Source organism: Misgurnus anguillicaudatus, chromosome 1, assembly GCF_027580225.2.
Source record: "Misgurnus anguillicaudatus chromosome 1, ASM2758022v2, whole genome shotgun sequence".
Classification (NCBI taxonomy): domain Eukaryota; kingdom Metazoa; phylum Chordata; class Actinopteri; order Cypriniformes; family Cobitidae; genus Misgurnus; species Misgurnus anguillicaudatus.
Genome location: NC_073337.2, coordinates 25393579 through 25412805, shown reverse-complemented (window position 1 = coordinate 25412805; position 19227 = coordinate 25393579). Strand labels below are relative to the sequence as shown.

General features: G+C 38.8%; 1 protein-coding gene across 3 annotated transcripts in view; it reads left to right on the top strand.

Moving 5' to 3' along the window:
- The first annotated feature begins 25 nt into the window (after positions 1 to 25).
- The window catches only part of pphln1 (periphilin 1), a 34176-nt gene continuing 14974 nt past the window's right edge, over positions 26 to 19227 (top strand). Inside the window, exons 1-9 of one of the 3 annotated variants that reach the window (XM_055191098.2) lie at positions 26 to 83; positions 753 to 816; positions 1172 to 1236; positions 1360 to 1569; positions 1654 to 1721; positions 9262 to 9396; positions 9473 to 9648; positions 10256 to 10285; positions 12708 to 12784. In XM_055191098.2, coding sequence (XP_055047073.1) covers position 816; positions 1172 to 1236; positions 1360 to 1569; positions 1654 to 1721; positions 9262 to 9396; positions 9473 to 9648; positions 10256 to 10285; positions 12708 to 12784 — 762 coding nt within the window. In that variant the 5' untranslated portion in view covers positions 26 to 83; positions 753 to 815. Of the gene's footprint in view, positions 84 to 171; positions 335 to 752; positions 817 to 1171; positions 1237 to 1359; positions 1570 to 1653; positions 1722 to 9261; positions 9397 to 9472; positions 9649 to 10255; positions 10286 to 12707; positions 12785 to 19227 lie in introns of those variants that run through there. The other 2 variants (XM_055191099.2, XM_055191097.2) reach the window with 2 other exon arrangements.

Sequence of the window (19227 nt, the reverse complement as noted above, 5' to 3'; positions counted from 1 at the left end):
CCTTCCGCATTAAACAAACCTGATCATTTATATATATGTTAAAAAGTAAACGCTCAGATTTTTTAAAGATATATTTACATAAGGTAATGTCTTACATTTCAATTTAACATTATTTTTATTAACACATATATGATAAACAAATTGTATTTTGATAAGCTGAATTGTTCAGAATCCGGAAGTGTTTAGTTTTTGGTAGTGGCGTTTTGTTTAGAAAACGAGCTGAGCGTGTTTTACGTTTTTAGCTTAAAATTAATGCTTAAAATAAGTGAATTGGCTAAGAATTACACATTTATATTACTTTGACAGGAGATATGTCAAGCAGAGGATGTGAACGGTATGTAAACGCTTGTTTGGGGCAACAATTATGCATGCGTCTTCGGTATGTGCCGGTGGAAAACGGTATTGCGGTGTCTGAATTAATGGAAACCATTTATTATGAACCATTTTAATAAAAGAATACATCTATTTATTTAAAAAAAAATAACTCACATACGACAAGAACATGTACATTGAGGTTGTTCCCTGTTAAATGTGTTTTGTATTTTAACTTAATACTACGAAATGTCCGCTTTTTGTATCTGCCAAGTTTTCTACATAAGAAGTGCATCTTTTACTGACATACTGCCCATATATTGCTACACAAAATGTATACCTTAAATGCATTAGAAGTCATTTTGAATGAAAGTCTTGTAAATGCATGCATGCATGTACATGTATTTGTCTCATTTCTCTTCATGTATCCCCTTTGTCAGATAACAGATAACAACAAAAATCATACAGCTGAAGAAATACTTTGACAATTCTGAAATACTAAAAGTAAGTTATTTACTGTGAGATCCTATAAAAATTTCTATTAAACCATGATATCACATTTTTTCCTTAGTATATAAGGGCTACTTTTTGATATAGTCTACTCAAAACTTTTTATTTCACGTGTTGTTTTTTATTTTACTTGTTAATATGTTTTATCTTTGTTCAAAATGTTAACATACACAAAAGAAGCCAAGATAATATAAAAATATGTAAAAAATAATTATTACAATTGAGACTATTAATAGAATGTACTTTGGCGGGCACCCCACGGGCACCATGTTGAAGACCACTGATCTAAGATGAAGTTAATAAATGTGTCAAATCTGATGCTAATGTGTCTTATTTGTTTTTCTCTCAGTGGCATTTAGGGGAGACAGAAACATCAGAGGTGTATATGAGGAACGGCTTGCTTTAGAGAGAGGGGTAAATATTTCTGCTTTATGGCTGTGCTGTAGATGTTTCTGTTTTAAGCTGACAATTTTTACGATTTTCTGTTGTCATATTTTTTTGCCTGCAATAACCAGTGCATTTTTCCATTCGTTAAAGGGTCCATATCCAAGAGGGGCACCTGGGGAAAGGAGACCTCCCTTTGGACGGCCGGACGAAGAGTACAGTCGGGGTTTCGAATACGAAGGCCCTCGGTTTTACCCAAATGGTGCCCCTCGTAACTACCACAGAGAAGATCAAAGGGGGTACCATGGAGACGGCCATCACTCATTTCCGAACGATCACAGGGGCGGTCCACCTGCTCGAAGGGTAAGCAACGAAGGTCAGACATGGAGAAAGCTTACCAACTCACACTGCAGTTGTAAAGCTATAATTTGCATTTTTGTAAATTAGCAGGAGGATTTTTCATACTTCAGAGGACCGAGGGATGAACCACATGCTGGCCGCCAAGTGGACTTTAGGTTGGTTTATTATATGATATACAATCTTTATTCATTTATAACATGCATGAATGGAAGGAAAAAAAGAAACAGGAAGAAGAAAATCTTAATATGTAATATATTTCCAACAACTTGACTTGAAGGAACAGGTGTATTTCCATGATTTGGAGGAAAGAGACAAAAGAAAATATTTTGTGTGTAACTCGCAGAAATTGAATTGCATTTCTGCAACTTAGACTTTTATGTTAAAATGTAAAAAGGCTTCTGTGATAGAGACCGGGCCTAAACATGGCCTGCATCCCAGTTTGCCTACTTATACGATGCCCTTAAATTATGTACTGTTTTTGGTACAGGAAAGTATGGACATTTGTGACCCTGGACCACAAAACCCAGTTTTCCCAGGCGAAAAAGTAGTACACTTCCATAGTGTACTTAAAGTGCTTTATTTTCGCACACTAATTTTGTACTTAATATACTAAAAATTTAGTACTTCTTAAGATGTTCTTAAGATCATCTAAGTGTACTTCACTGGGCTATTTTTAGAGATCATAAATATGAACTAAAATGTGCTAAAAATGCATTTAAAAATGTATTTAGGTACCACTTGTATTAAACTTGAACCCATCTTTGTGTGAAAGTTCAAGTTTAATAAAAGTGTTAACTAAATACATTTTTAATAAAGAGATAGTATGTTAAAAGTGCATTTTAGTTCATATTCATGGTGTCTCAAAATAACACAAATAAGAATATGAATTTTGAGTTTATTAAGTACAAAATTAGTGTGCGAAAATAAAGCACTTTAAGTACACTATGGAAGTGTACTACTTTTTCACCTGGGTTATGTCGCATGGGTTTTAGCAGTTGCCAACAATACACTGTATAGGTCAAAATTATAATTTTTTATGCCAAAAATCATTGTAAAGATTATGTTCCATGAAGATAGTTTGTATATGTCTTACCGTACATATATAAAATTTTTTATATATCATTAGAAATTTGTTGTTAAGGACTTCATTTGGACAACTTTAAAGATGATTTCTTCAATATACAGTATATATAGACAGGATTAGAGACCCAATCCTGTGAAACTATACATCAATCTAAAGCTTATTTATTTAGGTTTTCAGATGATGTATACATTTCAAATGACTAGTTTTGTGGTCCAGCGTCACATTGATGGGACATACTAAATCCAATTTCGACTACTATTAAACTGATAGTATCAGGATGCAGAGATGGTCTAGGAATGCTGTGGTACGTGAATGTCATTTCTCCAGCAGATGGCAGAAGTGTTCTTTTTGAAAGCCGTCCACTTTCCCTTTAGCTGTGTTGTGTTTGCAGGAGACCAAAAAACAAGTGAAGTTTCTTAATAAGGAGCATAAATCAAACTCTGAATTGTCCAACATTCTCCGTCTGGATTTTGTGGTTTACTCTCATGGAAAGACCCAGTTACTCTGCCAACAGGATGAGCGGAGGAATAATGCCAGGGGTTTTTGCACTGTTCACGAAAGGGATGGGCGACTACAAATTGAACCTTGTGTTGATGTTGTGTTAGTGCATCACTAAATCATTTAAATGTTTTATATGGTGACTACATTGTTTTCCTAATTGGATTTATGTCGCGCAAAACTCTTTCTCGGAGTAGAATCAGAAACACTTTTTCAAAGATCTTTCTTTGTAGACATTTGTGACCCTGGACCACAAAACCAGTCATAAGGGTAAATATTTTGAAATTTAGTTTTATACATCATCTGAATGCTGAATAAATAAACTTTGCATTGATGTTCGGTTTGTTAGGAGAAAAACCAATTTAAAAATCTAAGGTTGCAAAAATCAAAATAAAGAGAAAATCGGCTTTAAAGTTCTCCAAATGAAGTCCTTAGCAGCACATTAACTAATGATTAAATTTTGTATATATTTACAGTAGGAAATTAACAAACATGGAACATAATCTTTACTTAATATAATAATGTTTTTTGGCATAATTTTTTTAAAATTTTGACCAGTACAACGTATTGTTTGCTATTGCTACAAATATACCCGTAAGACTTGAGACTGGTTTTGTGGTCACATTTGGGATTTGGATAAGCCTCTGTCGCAAAAACGTTTAATGAAAGTACGAGCAGAGAGACGGTGTTGGGGAGGAGGGAACATATTTGGGAAAAATGTTGCAAGTTTGAACTAGGGCTGCTTGATTATTATGGAAGGTATTTTTGGTCTTTTTTAAATGAATTAATTAAATGATAAAATAAAAAATTGAATACCAAAATATGTCCCAAATTTGAAAATTAAAGGCTAAAATAAATATTAAAACATTAAATTAAATGTTTTCATTTTCAACGTGATGAAGCATCATTCTGGCCAAATTGAAAAATAAAATTAAATTGATGATTTGGCATTTCATTTTCCATATTATCTTGAGGCAAGACAGCCAATATTAAAATAAAAATGCAAACTTGAAAAGGAATCTGTAAAAACATTTTTTAAAAGGCTTTTTATTCATGCCCAAGCAAAAATAGAGACAAAATTTAAATGTAAAGCTTAGTTTTAATTTTATGTTCTGTTTTTCATTTTCGTGTTCATTTTTAATTTCAGCTTGTATGCAAATTCAATGTTAATCAGTGGGTGGGGCTTACTTGCTTAAAAAAAGGTGATTGGCTGAAGCAGTGATGCCAACTTTTATGTGGATATATTTGGGTTTTGTAATTGTTTGAATTAAAAATTTTACATAAATTTCCCACATGCGCATCACAGCTTAACATGGCAATCTGACCACAAGGCCACAGATCATATTGAGCAGATTTAAAGGGACACTCCACTTTTTTTCTAAATACTAATTTTCCAGCTCCCCTAGAGTTAAACATTTGATTTTTACAGTTTTGGAATCCATTCAGCTGAACTCCGGGTCTGGCGCTACTTTTAGCATAGCTTAGCATAATGCATTGAATCTGATTAGACCATTAGCATCGTGCTCAAAAATGACCAAAGAGTTTTGATATTTTTCCTATTTAAAACTAGACTCTTAGTTACTTTGGTTATTTTTTTAGCGCGATGCTAATGGTCTAATCAGATTCAATGGATTATGTTAAGCTATGCTAAAAGTGGTAGCGCTACACTAGGAGATCGACTGAATGGATTTCAAAACGGTAAAAATCAAATGTTTAACTCTATTTTCCTATTTTCGAAAAAGTGGAGTGTCTCTTTAAATAAACAGCGAGGTTTAACCACTTGGTGGCACTGTTGTAATCAGTCATAAGAGCACACTGATGTATTTATCATGCTACCTTTATGTTAAAATGTCTTTTTTCTTTTATAAAGTCAGTTTTGGCATTTTTCGACTAATTACTTAGATAGTGAATGGCATGCTTTACAAATTTACCTTGGTTTTGACCTTTTCAGTGCTTTAATCTGCTATGATTGGAAGTGAGAGGTTAACCTTTTTTTTGGCTCTGGCTAATACCCTGACTTCATATTGGCAGTAAAGACAGACATGTGGTAATTTGCTCTGTTGGTCCGGGGCAGACAGGGTCACCTGCACTTCAAACAGATGTGAGGGTCATTAAAGTTTTGCGAGGTCACTGTGTGCGGACACATTGTCCTGTGTGTTTGTGAGATAGGAACCTGACTGGAGTTCATGCCAGGGTCACTCGGACCAGGTGCCTCTGATTTTTTTACGTCCTGCGCAGCGGGCCGTATAAGTGGCACGTAATCAGCCCGGGCCCCGGCAGGCACGGCGGTCGGGGGGAGCAGAGTAAACCGAAGGGGGTTTTACTGCCGCTAGAACAGATGTGTGTTAATGAATGTCTTGGTTTGCGGGTGGACGACGGTGCTGCTCCGCTAAGCAGCATTGCGACTTTTTACAAGGCTCATTTTGCTCTTTGTGCAGTTTATATTGAGTTGCGCTTTACAAGCAGGATGTGATGCCTCTGGCATGATCCTTAAATGAAGCAGAGCCCAGTATGGAGAGCAGTTTATGAGGGTCTCCTCTGAGATCTCCTCTGTGTCATCGGGATCGGGGTTTTTAAGCTTTTTAAATTGCGGAAGACATGATGAAATCAAAATGGGTCTTTTGTACGTGCCTCTATCTTAAAGGCATACTCCAACCAAATATCAAAATAACCCCCTGATTTACTCACCCTCAAGCAATCCGGGATAGATAGGTCCATCATCTTTCAAATGAGCACATTTGGAGCTATTTTAGTAAATGTTCTTGCTTTTTCAATAATGGTGGGATCATGGAACAACTTCTGATTTTAAACCACAAAAAAGTGCATCAGTCTTTCACAGAAGTTATCCACATGGCTCTAAGGGGTTAATAAAAGCCTTTTGCAGCTAAACAATGAAATATTGTAAGCAAAATGGTGTTGTTACCAAATGCTAGTTAAGTTCTTACAATAGTGCATCGATTACTCGCAAAATACCTTTTATTAAACCCTCGGAGTCGTGAGGATTACCTTTTTGAAGGATGAATGCACTTTTTGGGAAGATGATGTTCTATGATCCCTGTTTTCTCTTTATAAGCTTGGAGAAGCAAAAACATTTACTAAAATAACTCCAAAAAGATGATGAACATGTATCTTCGATTGCTTTAGGTTGAGTATATCATGGGGTAGTTTTATTATTTGGCTCGAGTATTACTGTAGCCTCTTATGGAACGGCTGAAATTCCACAAGGGGGCGTATTTGTTCCTCAGACGTTGCACAATAAACGTGACATCTGAATATATTCATTATAAATCATGAATGAAAAGTGAGATTCGAACGAATGTCCATTAGTGAACTAATTGTATACACTATTTATATCGTAATTCGGTCAGAAACGTCAAGATTGTGAGATAAACAAATCATTTTGGATTAAAAGGCTTGAATATTCCATTTCCTTGGACTTTTGGGGATTTATGAACAATTTGTTTCGGACAATTTCATCGAAGTGGATAAAGGGAAGATTTTGACGGTAAGTAAATATCCTAAATCGGCGCCACCCGGTTCAGGTAACTAACAACTAGATTACAGTTTTATGACTGCTAAAAATCATATTATGCTTTGTGTGTTTGCTTAATGGAATCCCGAAAGTCTAAGCTTTCCAACGATGTGCCGCATGACCGTATATTTTGAAGATTTAATGCTTCAAAGTTACAATGACGTAGTGCAGCCTCACGTGCAAGGGAGGGGAAGGCACTGTGTTCCTTATCAGGTTAAATATACAATAGGTAGTTTTTGGTATTTTGTTAAAATGTACAAACTTTCTCCAGACCATCAAGGGACAAACAAGAGTATTGCCCATCATTAGGGGGGATCTTATAAAGTCTTTTCGGCCAGGGGTAAAGGGGGCCCATCCATAAAAAGTTAGCCCAAGGCCTGGAGTACAGTCTGTTTTTTTATGTGTACGTGAATGTACGCGCACGGTCGAACGCACAGCCTTGAAAGCATAGTTTATTTGACTCGTATCCAGTGGTGCACGTACAGTACGTGTGCGCACTTCTTCTGATGGCCAAAATCACATGCACTCTACGTGGACCCTTGTATAAATGGACCATGCTTCAGCCTTAAAGGATTAGCCCATTTTCTTAAAAAAAAAACCCCAGATAACTCACCACAATGTCATCCAAAATGTTGATGTCTTTCGTTGTTGTTCAGTCTGGAAGAAATTATGTTTTTTGAGGAAAACATTCCAGGATTTTTCTCATTTTAATGGACTTTAATGGACCCCAACACTTAACAGTTTTAATGCAGTTTAAAATTGCAGTCAAATGACTTTAAACGATCCTAAACGAGGCATAAGGGTCTTATCTAGCGAAACGATTGCCATTTTTGACAAGAAAAAAAGCACTTTTAACCCACAACTTCCTCCGGTCCTGTGATGCGTCAGCGCGACCTCACGTAATTCCGTAATGACGTCGAAAGGTCAAGTGTTACATATATGAAACGCACATTTGCGGACCATTTTAAACAATAAACTGACACAAAGACATTAATTAATATAATTCGACATACAACAATGTCGGAACGGTCCTCTTTCTCCACACTTGTAAACACTGGGGTGTAGTTTCGCATATGTCATCCGTGACCTCTTGACGTGATGACGTATTACGTGAGGTTGCACTGGCGCGTCACATGACCGGAGGAAGACGAGAAGTTGTGGTTCAATAGTGCATATTTTTTATTTTTCTTGTCGAAAATTAGATTTGTTTCGCTAGATAAGACCCTTATGCCTCGTTTGAGATCGTTTAGAGACCTTTAAAACTGCAATCTTAAACTGCATTAAAACTGTTAAGTGTTGGGGTCCTTTAAAGTCCATTAAAGTGAGAAAAGTCCTCAAAAAACATAATTTCTTCTCGACTGATTAAAGAAAGACATCAGCATTTTGCATGACATGGTGGTGAGTAAATTATCTGGATTTTTTAAAGAAAATTGACTAATCCTTTAATGCTCTGCAAAAAATTAATAATACATATAGATAATCTGAGCACGTTAAGATATAATCGTGCCTCGTATTACTTCATTAAGCGAATAGTTCACGTTACATTCCGTATTTCCCGGACTATAAGTCACACTTTTTTTCATAGTTTGGCTGGTCCTGCGACTTATAGTCAGGTGCGACTTACATGTCAAAATTAATTCATACTGACCAACATGAACCAAAGGAAAACATTACCATCTACAGCCAAGAGAGGGCGCTATATGTTGCTCCTGTAGCCTACCCCTGAAAAAACTGTTAACTGAAACATTAACTTAAAGACAACAGAAAAAGACTTAACAAACAAAATGCCCCCAAAAAGAATAATAATTTTCCAAATAAATGTGACTTATAGTCCAGAGCGACTTACATATGTTTTTTCCTCTTCATGACACATTTTTTGACTGATGCAACTTATATTACGGAGTGACTTATAGTCTGGAAAATACGGTAAGTTAGATTAGCTGTGAATGCCGATTTCTGTCATCTCCAAGTCAATTATTAGTCTTGAAGCTGAGGTGTAAAGACAACATGAAGAAGTGCGTGTGATCTGCTGCTCTGTGCTCCGAGTGAGGGATGAGAAATGTGCGAAAAGCCGTCTCACAAATTCACCTCGTCTGTCTGCCTTTGAGCAACAGAAATTTATTTGGAGGTGTGGACTGGAGGAGTGAAATTAGGGCATCGTGTTGCCTTGTTAAGCCGGGGAGCAGACGTCCAAAGTGACCTTCGCAGTCCGGAGGTCAGTCACTGTTGACTCAATACACGCAGCGTCTGAACCTACAGGTCGTCAAAGTCGTCGGCTGTCCATCTTTAGAGAGAGTAATGGACAAATAGTGGATCACTGAATACAAGGGTGGCCATGTATAACTTGCAATGACTACCATAATCATGATTTGTAACTGTTTATGTTTTTTGGTAATTAGTTATTTTTGGGGACATTTTTGTATTTCACAAATAGTAGTTTAGGAGAGGACAGGAAAGTACAGGGAGAGGTTAGAGAGAGGGGAACGGGACCTGCAATCCAGGAAAGCCGGCAAAGGACCTCAGGTTGCCGAAACATTTACATGACTTGTGAAAAAAATATATATTTTAAAATATTTTTCAGGCCGGGCAATCGACCGGGTCCTCCCCCAAACCCTCGGGCCCAGGGTTCCTACCCTGCACCCAGGACTTTATCCGCATTGGGCCCTGAGGCTGGAGAAGACAACCTTATGCAGGCCATCATGAACTTGGACCGGAGGTTTGTATTCAACCAATGATTTGAAATGCCCTTGTGCCAAACACAGATGCTTGAGAGTCTTATATATCCTTCACAGTGAGGAACGAGACCCCGTGAGGCGAAAGGCTCCTTTTCCCCCAGTACGTGATCGTTCCCCGGCCCGTCGCGACGTCCCACCTTCACCCCACAGCCGGTCGGGGTCCAGCATCAGCAGCCGCAGCTACTCGCCAGAGCGGGCCAAAGCGCACACCTTCCCGCCCCAACCAGCGAAAAGTATGTTCAGTCTACACATCTCTGTGTGGCATCTGTCATCTTGTTTGGTTTTTCATGTATTAGAATGTAAGCTTTTGTTTGGTGGTTTCTCCCCCACAAACCGATGCAGTGCAGAGGGTCAGTGTAGTGTCCTCAAATGTACTTGGAAGCTGATTGATTGATTGCTTTGTTGGAATAAATTTGGACTAATTTCCGCATTTTAACATGCCCAGCTGTGGAAAGGAAAGACTTCAAAGCGGTATTCTTTACATAAATGAGATAAACATCCGACATGTTTAATTTGAGCCATCAAGCTTGAAAGTCTACAGTACCCAAATGATGACAACACTGATGATGTCACTCGAATCCTATCCTCATAAAGGCTCCCATCTGCGTACATTTCCCTGTTTTTTGTTACCATAATGAGATAGCCTGTAATAAAGGCCAGAGTGATGCATAGAGCAGTCGATATTGGATGCACGTGTACCCCAAGCGAGCGTCTCCATATTGCTTTTCTCTGAAATAACTAAAAGCAGAATGAGATCATAGGCTCTTACATTGAATGCTAATGAAAGAAATGCATGAAGCACTCTCGTGTTATTTACAAAAATGTTTTCCTGTCTTTCAGAGGAGCCGTACGGTCCAGGCCGAGCTCTAGGTGAGTAACTCTTCAGTTTTTTACCTTTCGTCAAAATTTAAGCACAACATTAACATACATGATCCTACAGTTAACATGTACGCAAAATTGATCTGGTCATATAATTTACATAAAATCACACCTGGTATTAAAGGAATAGTCTACTCATTTTCAATATTAAAATATGTTATTACCTTAACTAAGAATTGTTGATACATCCCTCTATCATCTGTGTGCGTGCACGTAAGCGCTGGAGCGCGCTGCGACGCTTCGATAGCATTTAGCTTAGCCCCATTCATTCAATGGTAACATTTAGAGATAAAGTTAGAAGTGACCAAACACATCAACGTTTTTCCTATTTATGACGAGTAGTTATACGAGCAAGTTTGGTGGTACAAAATAAAACGTAGCGCTTTTCTAAGCGGATTTAAAAGAGGAACTATATTTTATGGCGTAATAGCACTTTTGGGAGTACTTCGACTCGCCTGAAAAGTCCGCTCCCCTTCTCACTCTCATAATGGGAGAGGGAGGGTGTTACTGCGCCGAGTCGAAGTACTCCCAAAAGTGCTATTACGCCATAAAATATAGTTCCTCTTTTAAATCCGCTAAGAAAAGCGCTACGTTTTATTTTGTACCACCAAACTTGCTCGTATAACTTACTCGTCTTAAATAGGAAAAACGTTGATGTGTTTGGTCACATCGAACTTTATCTCTAAATGGTACCATTGAATGAATGGGGCTAAGCTAAATGCTATCGAAGTGTCGCAGCGCGCTCCAGCGCTCCAGCGCTTACGTGCACGCACACAGATGATAGAGGGATGTATCAACAATTCTTAGTTAAGGTAATAACATATTTTAATATTGAAAATGAGTAGACTATTCCTTTAAGATGTGTTTTGGCCAATCGGATCACAAGTGGATGAAGCAACACATTCCCGTTCACACCTGGTGTAGCAATCCAGTTTTGACCGCTTTTGTCCTGATTTCTTCGAATCTGCCAGTGTGAAAACGACCCGAATGTGGTCGAAAAACTGTTTAGACCTAGTTTACACCTGTATTTAGCGTCGTCCACTTGCGATCCGATCAACCAAAATGCATCTTAGTCCCAGGTGTAAACAGGGATTTTTGCAGGGTTCACACCAGCCGCGGTAGAAGCGGCAAGCGCGAGTGATTTACATGTTAAGTCAATGCAAAGACGCATTTAGGCATCCTGACTTGAGCGTTGCTGCAGGAAATCTGAACTTCAGCGGATTTCCACGCCGTGTTAACCAATCAGGACCTTGCTGTAGTAGTGACGTGATTACAGGAAGCGAGCGGAGTCTCAGCAGTCGCAGAAGCCACACACATGACGCGAATGTCTCGAGTGACTAGAATTTCACGCGCGGCTTTCACGCGCAAATGAAGCGAGTAAACTCAAATGTTCAAGCGTCCAACTACGCGCGAATAGCGCATTTTGCCGCCTCTACCGCGCTGGTGTGAATGCACCATTAGAGCCAGGGTGCGATTTGTGAAAAAATCTAAGGGGGGATGTTCTTCAATTTAAAAAAAATTATTGGTCGCCACCAGGGATACAAAATAATTAATCAGAGACCGGGGGGGATAATCCCGCCCTCCCCCCCCGCAAATTGCACCCTGCTTAGAGCTGTAAACTACTGCTGTATAATCGAGCAAAGTTTTGCTTGCATACATTTCTTAAATTTATTGTGAATTTTCTTAACAAATGTGTAACTTTAAAATCATGCTGCTTTGGAATCCCCATATTATTGCTTGCACGAGCAGATTTTATTTCTCTCAGTGAAAGGTCAGACCACAGTCACGGTAACTTGAGAGAAAGCGTTGCTAATCACACCGTGTTTGTCTGGTTCCTTCTCACTTCCTTTGGCCAGGAATCATAAAACGGCCGCAAGTTGAAGTGTCTGATCGCTAAACCTCACCTTCTTTCGTCTAGCTAGCTTTTATTTACCCTCATTTGCTTCGCATTGCCAGATGTTTGTGAGCACATGCACGTAGACACAGTAATTATTGACATGCATCTTTGTTGCATTTCTCGATAAGTTATTTTTTAATAATCAGGTTTAAATGTAGTACAAATCTACAGAGAATTTCTAGTTTTTGCTGCGAACGAATCCAAACGAATCTGTAGGTATTGAGCCCACAGCTCACACGGAGAAGGTCACTGGCTGACACCGCAGGCACCTGGCTGTGGTTTGCCTGCAGGGAAGAGCCTCGATCAGCATACGGGAAACCACCTGGTTCTGCATACCAGCTGGAAGTTCGGAAATCGAGAAGGATCCGTTCCAGCATGTGAAAACGTTTACGGCACCAAATGAGTCAAGCGAGGCTGTATTCTGTGGGGATGTTGGTGCGCATCCAAACTATAGCTGCATTGTTGGCTTATGTCCTTTAACAAATGCTTTTTGTGCTTGTCTTTCATCTTTTGCAGACAGGGAAAGGCCCCCCGGCCCCTCCGTGAATGCATCGCGAGACGGTTCGCCACATAGCTCCGTATCGGCCTCCAAGGTGAGTCGTCCACCGCACACACAACAAGACACACGGGCGGCTCTTAAACAGATGTGCTTACCAGAACACCCTCTTTCATCTGCTGAAATAATAATACGTGTGACATGCCAGTTATGGCAAGAATCCACAAATCTTGTTCGAATTTCCACCAGTTATTTAGTTTTTTACGCCTTTGCAAAATCTGTTTGCTTAGATCTGGAGTGTTGATCCCACAGCTCACATGCAGAAGGTCACAATCCGACATTTTTTCGTAAAAACTACATATCAAATGCATTAGGCAGAAATACAGTGTCATTGAAGCTCACCTAACACACATTGTTTCTGCTTATCTCAAATCTTGAGTACCTATAGAGTAGTATGACATTCATTATATATCCAAAGAGTTCCTTTCCGAATAAGCCTGAGCTTCTGGAGGGGTATCGTGGGTGAAGCGAGTCGCAAGCAACACACACAAAACCTTATCCCCCTATCTCTGAATAACTTATTGATTCACTATATGTGTCCTTTACATTTTATGCACTTACATGCCGATTGCCTACAAAACACAGACATTTGATGCAGTTTTACTTACCGCCTGCGACTCATGACCTGGTTGGGACCACCCCATTTTAATGAACTCCAGCGTTAAACAAACACACACGCAAAACTTCACTGCTACCTCGGATAAACAAACTATATCCATTGTTTCCATAATGCTTGGATCTTTGGGGAGCCGAACAAACTTAAATTTCCCTCACAAACAACAACACACTTCTTTGGTGACGTTGATTTCGTGCCAGCTCTTGTTTGGATGTTTGTGTGTGCTATTATGGGTAAAATGGCCATATAAGGACTTCCACTGTACTTTCTGCATGTGAGCGAAGCTAAGCGGGTGGCGAAAATATAGTCGGGTTTTTAGGCATAGGCCATCTCGCTCTGGTTTCGCTCTTAAAGGCTCTCTAAGCGAATAATGTGCGACATCACTTCCTTTTGCTGTTTGAACTGTTTTCAAACAAACGGAGCGTAGCTAACGCCTCCCCCTCCCTCTCCCATCCGTGCTTTCATGAACGCGCCCCACCCCCAAATCCTTCTTGTCGTTTATTGGCTGGAACACTTTGTTATGTTTTGTTGTGCTAGGTTTGGCCACTATGTTGTTATTGCCATTTGTCGAGCCTGAGCTGTCTACAAAGATCGCGTTTTTTTACAGTTTGATCAGCGGTCAGGTTGGAAGCAGATAGTGAGTGTTTTCCGTATGTAACAAAAAATGTTTTATGGTCTAAAACGCGTGAATTCGCTTAGAGAACCTTTAAACCCCATGACAGAATAGAAGTGAAGCGGATTTTTTTCGGCAGCAGTCACGCAACAAATCCGCTCCACGTCTGCCATGCAGGCAGTGTGTCCCATGCGTAAGGTTTTGGTTGGAAATGGCAGGTGTAAAGCATGCAGATGAATTTTACATTTGAGCGAGCCGGAGCGGGGTGATATTGTAGGTGAACAGGGAGCAGAATTGAGCGAAGCCTTCTGGTGCAACTTTGAGCGGTGAAGTGGGGTTAGTGAACACCCACATGAGCAGCAGTGATGCGCAGATTGATCCGAAATCAGCGGGTGCCTGCGGTCACCCATGGTAACCCGCAGTTACGAGTCATCCAAAAATATTTTTAATGATATTCAGGTCGCGGTCGGTCGGGTAGTTTGAAATAAAGATGCCATTTAACTATTTCAAACAATTAGTACTTTTAAAAAATGCGGGCCAGGGAGAGGGTCGGGTACACTACTTATTTTTAATTTTTTTGTGGTCCAAGTTGCGGGCGGGTTAGTTGAAAACGTCGGTCGGGTGCGGGTTGTTTATATATTGACCTGCTCATCACTGGTGAGCAGGGAGTGGAAATTCTCACCGCCCAGCTACGCTCACATGCTCTCTCCTGCACTGAAATTGTCCATAAAATAAATTAAGCAAGATTGTTGCGTACAAATCTTTCACGTTAGAAAAAAAATTCTGAAACTTAAAACCCTGGCGAAGTGCATTCGGCACAGAAATACTATGTCATACGTCCAACTGCTTTTTTGACACATTGCCTATGTTTAATCCAACTCTTAAAAATTGTTAATAAGTCAGAATGCATGAAATACCTTTAACCCCCCCCCCACGTCAACCAGACCTAAAGTAGCTAAAGTTTAGGTGAACGTTTCATTGTCCCTCCTGCCTTTAAATGCATTATGTGAAAATGTTACCAATATATAACTTTTTATGGCATTGCAAGTATAATAATAACAAAGCGTGCCAGTACTTTTTCCCCGCCATTGACAATTTATCTCATCAATTAAGAGAAAATATTTGTAAATAAAAAGTGTTCCTGATGATTTTTTTGGTAATCTGCAATACCACGATTATCCACTAGATGGCGATTACCAATTTATGAAAACTGAAGCCAAAACGTTATATCCTCCAGACAGTGACGGACCACGGCTCTCATTTCGGCCATGTTGCGCACGTGCAAGCTCGCGGTGTGAAGATTCTGTGCGTCCGAATTATTCTCCGAGATGTTTTATCAACTGGCTAGTTTTCCTCCAGACAGTGACAGACCACATCTTCCTCTTATTTTGGCCGTGTGGCGTGCATGCCCGCTTGCGGTGAAAAGCGAATTTTTTTTGACAACCTAGTTAAGGCGGTAGGGTTTCCCAGCTTAGGCGGGCCGCCCGAACTGCAAAGTGCTGTGGGAAACCCTGAGATAGGATGGAAAGTTTTCCCATTTGGTTTGTTTGTTTGTTTGTTTATTGTTTGTTTGAAAGGTCTGTTCTTTCATTTGATAAATTGGTATGTTTATATATATTTTTTGAAGAAAATTTTCCTGGAAGACATTTTGTGAAAATCACAAAAAATGCTGGCGGGCCATTTTTCAAAAAACGGCTTGCAGGCAATGAGTCAATATGGTACAATAGGCATTTTCTTTCTGTCCAAATCCAACGCTCAATAAATCATAAAAGTAACTGGAGATTCTGATCCATCTCTCTGTGCACCAAGGGGGTCCTGAAAAAGATTGAGGACCCCTGGCATATTGCTCTTTGCTGTATGATGAGACTAAGTGTGTTTTAAATGGCCCTGTTTGATGCATGAAAGGCAAGTGGTCCATGTCGTGTTTATTCCAACTGTAAGCACGGTTCTGACACAAGAGTTTGTGGGGACGGAGATGTGGGCCACCCAGACCGCGGCAAGGCTGAAAAAGGAGAGTGAAACACATTAGCTCGACTTGTGGTTTTATCGCGAGATCTTATCGATGGCTCTAAGCACTCTGGACTCTCCAGGGACCACTTACAGTCAAAAATAAAATTGTTGTTTACTTTTTCTCTTTTTTACTCCTTGTGTAAAGTCTTTCAGCAGCCATGAGGAATATCCCGGCCTTCAGTCTGGTGTTTGATTTAAAGAAATAGTACACCCAAAAAATTATAACTGATATATTTATATTTATATTGGAGTAAGGTCATGTCAAAGATTGAAATGCACATTTTGCGATACCTTTCCTTTTGTTGCAGATGAAAGTGCTTTCTATCTCAGTCTAGCGTTTGATCTGCTTCCATGCCTTCATTAATGGGGCATTGGTCATAACCTTGTGCCTTATATTGAAAGGCTTTGCTAGACCTGATAGCCAGTCTCTTAAGTTCAACAAACACGCCTGCTTGTGGCATTCATTGTTTTAAGAACAAAGGATGTTTTTCCCTGTGGTAGGCTCAGATATTTGACTGTAATGCCTTTGGAGATCTCAAACAAATATTCAACCCAAATTGGACTTTGTTACTGATTGTCATTGGTTAAATATTGCACAGTGTTAATGTTTCTAATTTGCACTTTGCTAATAGCCACATACGTCTGATGGCATTAAAGGAATCGTTCACCCAAACAGTAATAATTGCTTTGCACTGTGTTTTTGTAAAGAATAGAGAAAGTTGTTGATTACTGAAAATTCTGCCTACCAAGTCCCTAGATTTGGGGGGAGTATTTCATTTTAGGAAAAAGTAAGACTTTTAGAGGATTTAAATAGTCAAACTTTTCCATCTGTGGTTGGTTTGATTGGTTTGGATGACTAGTTTACCTATAATCGGTATCGGCAGATAAAAGTAAAACAATAAATGTAAAAACAGCCGATCTTGAGGACAGATTATATCCTGCCAATCAAATTTTATATATATATAATATATATATTAGGGCTGTCAATAGATTAAAAAAATTAATCTAGATTAATCGCATGATTTCATGAGTTAACTGCGATTAATCGCAAATTAATCGCACATTTTTATCCATTCTAAATTTACCCTAATTTAACACTTTTCAGGTTTTTAATATTCTAATCATATATACATATATAGATGCTTTATGCAAATGTATGTTAACAACAGCCTGTTTACATTTTTAACAGAATCACCAGCCATTGTTTTGTATACGAATTTTCCTTTAAGAAGATTTTTCTTTCTCCATTTTTGTTTGCTGTTGCATCATTTGTGACCTGTGCTGGCAAGTTGAGTCAGAATTAGCAAATTTAAAAAAAAAAAGTTGTTCATATTTTGACATTCTCTATTAAAACATAGAACAATGCATGATTTGTTGAAATATAACAAAATATGACAGAACTACACGTGTTTGAAGTTCAAATTACCACAAACATTTCCACATCCATACATTATATTACCACATCAATACCTTAAAATCACTGGTAAAACTAATAGATTTAGCACACACAAAGCAAAAACATCATCAATGTATGTTCAACTTTTTTTCCTTTTGTTTGATTGACATTGAGACAGACTGCTTAAAATCTAAGTGATCTAATATAATGTTATACATCAGATATTTTACCCAACAGTTAACCAAACATTTACTTAAAACATAACAGATTATAGAGCCTACCTGCGTGAATTCTTATCAAAACAGATATTTGTAAAACTGTAATTTTGTGTAGATGTCTATATATCAGGGTCGCGCACTCGCGCGTCTGTGTGCACGCGCTTCAGATATCAATCAGTCAGTCAGCGTGAGGGGATCGCTTCCGAGTCTTGTCGCTCTTAACAACTCTTTAACATTAATCAGGTACCGAACTTTATCTCTCTTAATGACTCCTCCAACACCAAGCAAGTCCTGCAGTCTATTTTCTAAGTCATGCATAAAAGCGAAACCAAAATGAATTGATACGCATCTTTGTATTAGATTAAGCATTAGGAGGACGGTAACGTTACACCTCTCAGACGTATAAATAAAGATCATATCAGATGTCCAACGAGCATTTAGAGCATTGGATTTGGTAGACGATTTGCTTAATGTTCTTATTTCTATGAAAACCTTTTACTCATTTAGAGAGAGTCACATTTGTCTGCGTCTCTGTTCATTCAACTATGGGCTGGACCAAGGGTCAAACAGAAATTGCGCGTTGCGTTAATCTCCGTTAATAAAATTAGTGGCGTTAAAAGGAATTTGCGTTAACGCGTTATTAACGCGTTAATTTTGACAGCCCTAATATATATATATATTCGGGTTGCACCGAATCCAGGATTTGATGGGGTTCGGGTTCGTCCGAATCTTAGATTTTTTTTCCACCGAACCCTAGGCTTGCGCTACGCTGGTCGACGTCACGCGGCCGTTGATGACACACATCGGGTGCTGACGTGGAGATAATGTGTTAATGGAATAAGGATGCGAGTAGGGTTTGGTATTTGGTTTCGGATTCGGACGAAACTTAAACAGTGTATTCGGTATTCGGCCGAAAAAATCTGGATTCTGTGCATCCCATATATATATCTCCACTTCTAGGATATCAGTACTTAATAATATGAAAACCGAAAGAAGTAAAAACCAAAACTATCGGTATCGGTAGACGTCAAGTAATTGAATATCGGCACATATTTTGTAGGGATTCGCAGAAATTAAATTGTTCCATTGATACCGATAGCCGATTATTCAGAGTGATATCTGCCGATAGTTTGGTGGTCATATTACATTGCTTTAACTAAATTCTAAAGTTACATTTTCTGAATGTTATTCATTCGCATAATGACCATGAATATTGAACATTAAAGGAACAATACACTTTTTTTAAAAAATATGCTCATTATCCAACCCCTCTAGAGTTAAAAATTTGATTTTCCGTTTTGGAATCCATTCAGCCGATTTCCGGATCTGGTGGTACCACTTTTAGCTTAGCTTAGCATAATCCATCAAATGTGATTAGACCATTAGCATCGCGCTAAAAAATAACCAAAGATTTTGGATATTTTTCCTATTTAAAACTTGACTCTTCTGTAGTTATATCGTGTCCTAAGACCAACGAAAAATAAAAAGTTGCGATTTTCTAGGTCGATATGGCTAAAAACTATACTCTCATTCTGGCGTAATAATCAAGGACTTTGCTGCCGTAACATGGCTGTAGCAGGCGTTGTGATATAATGCATCACCTGAAAATAGTCCACTGCTATTGAAA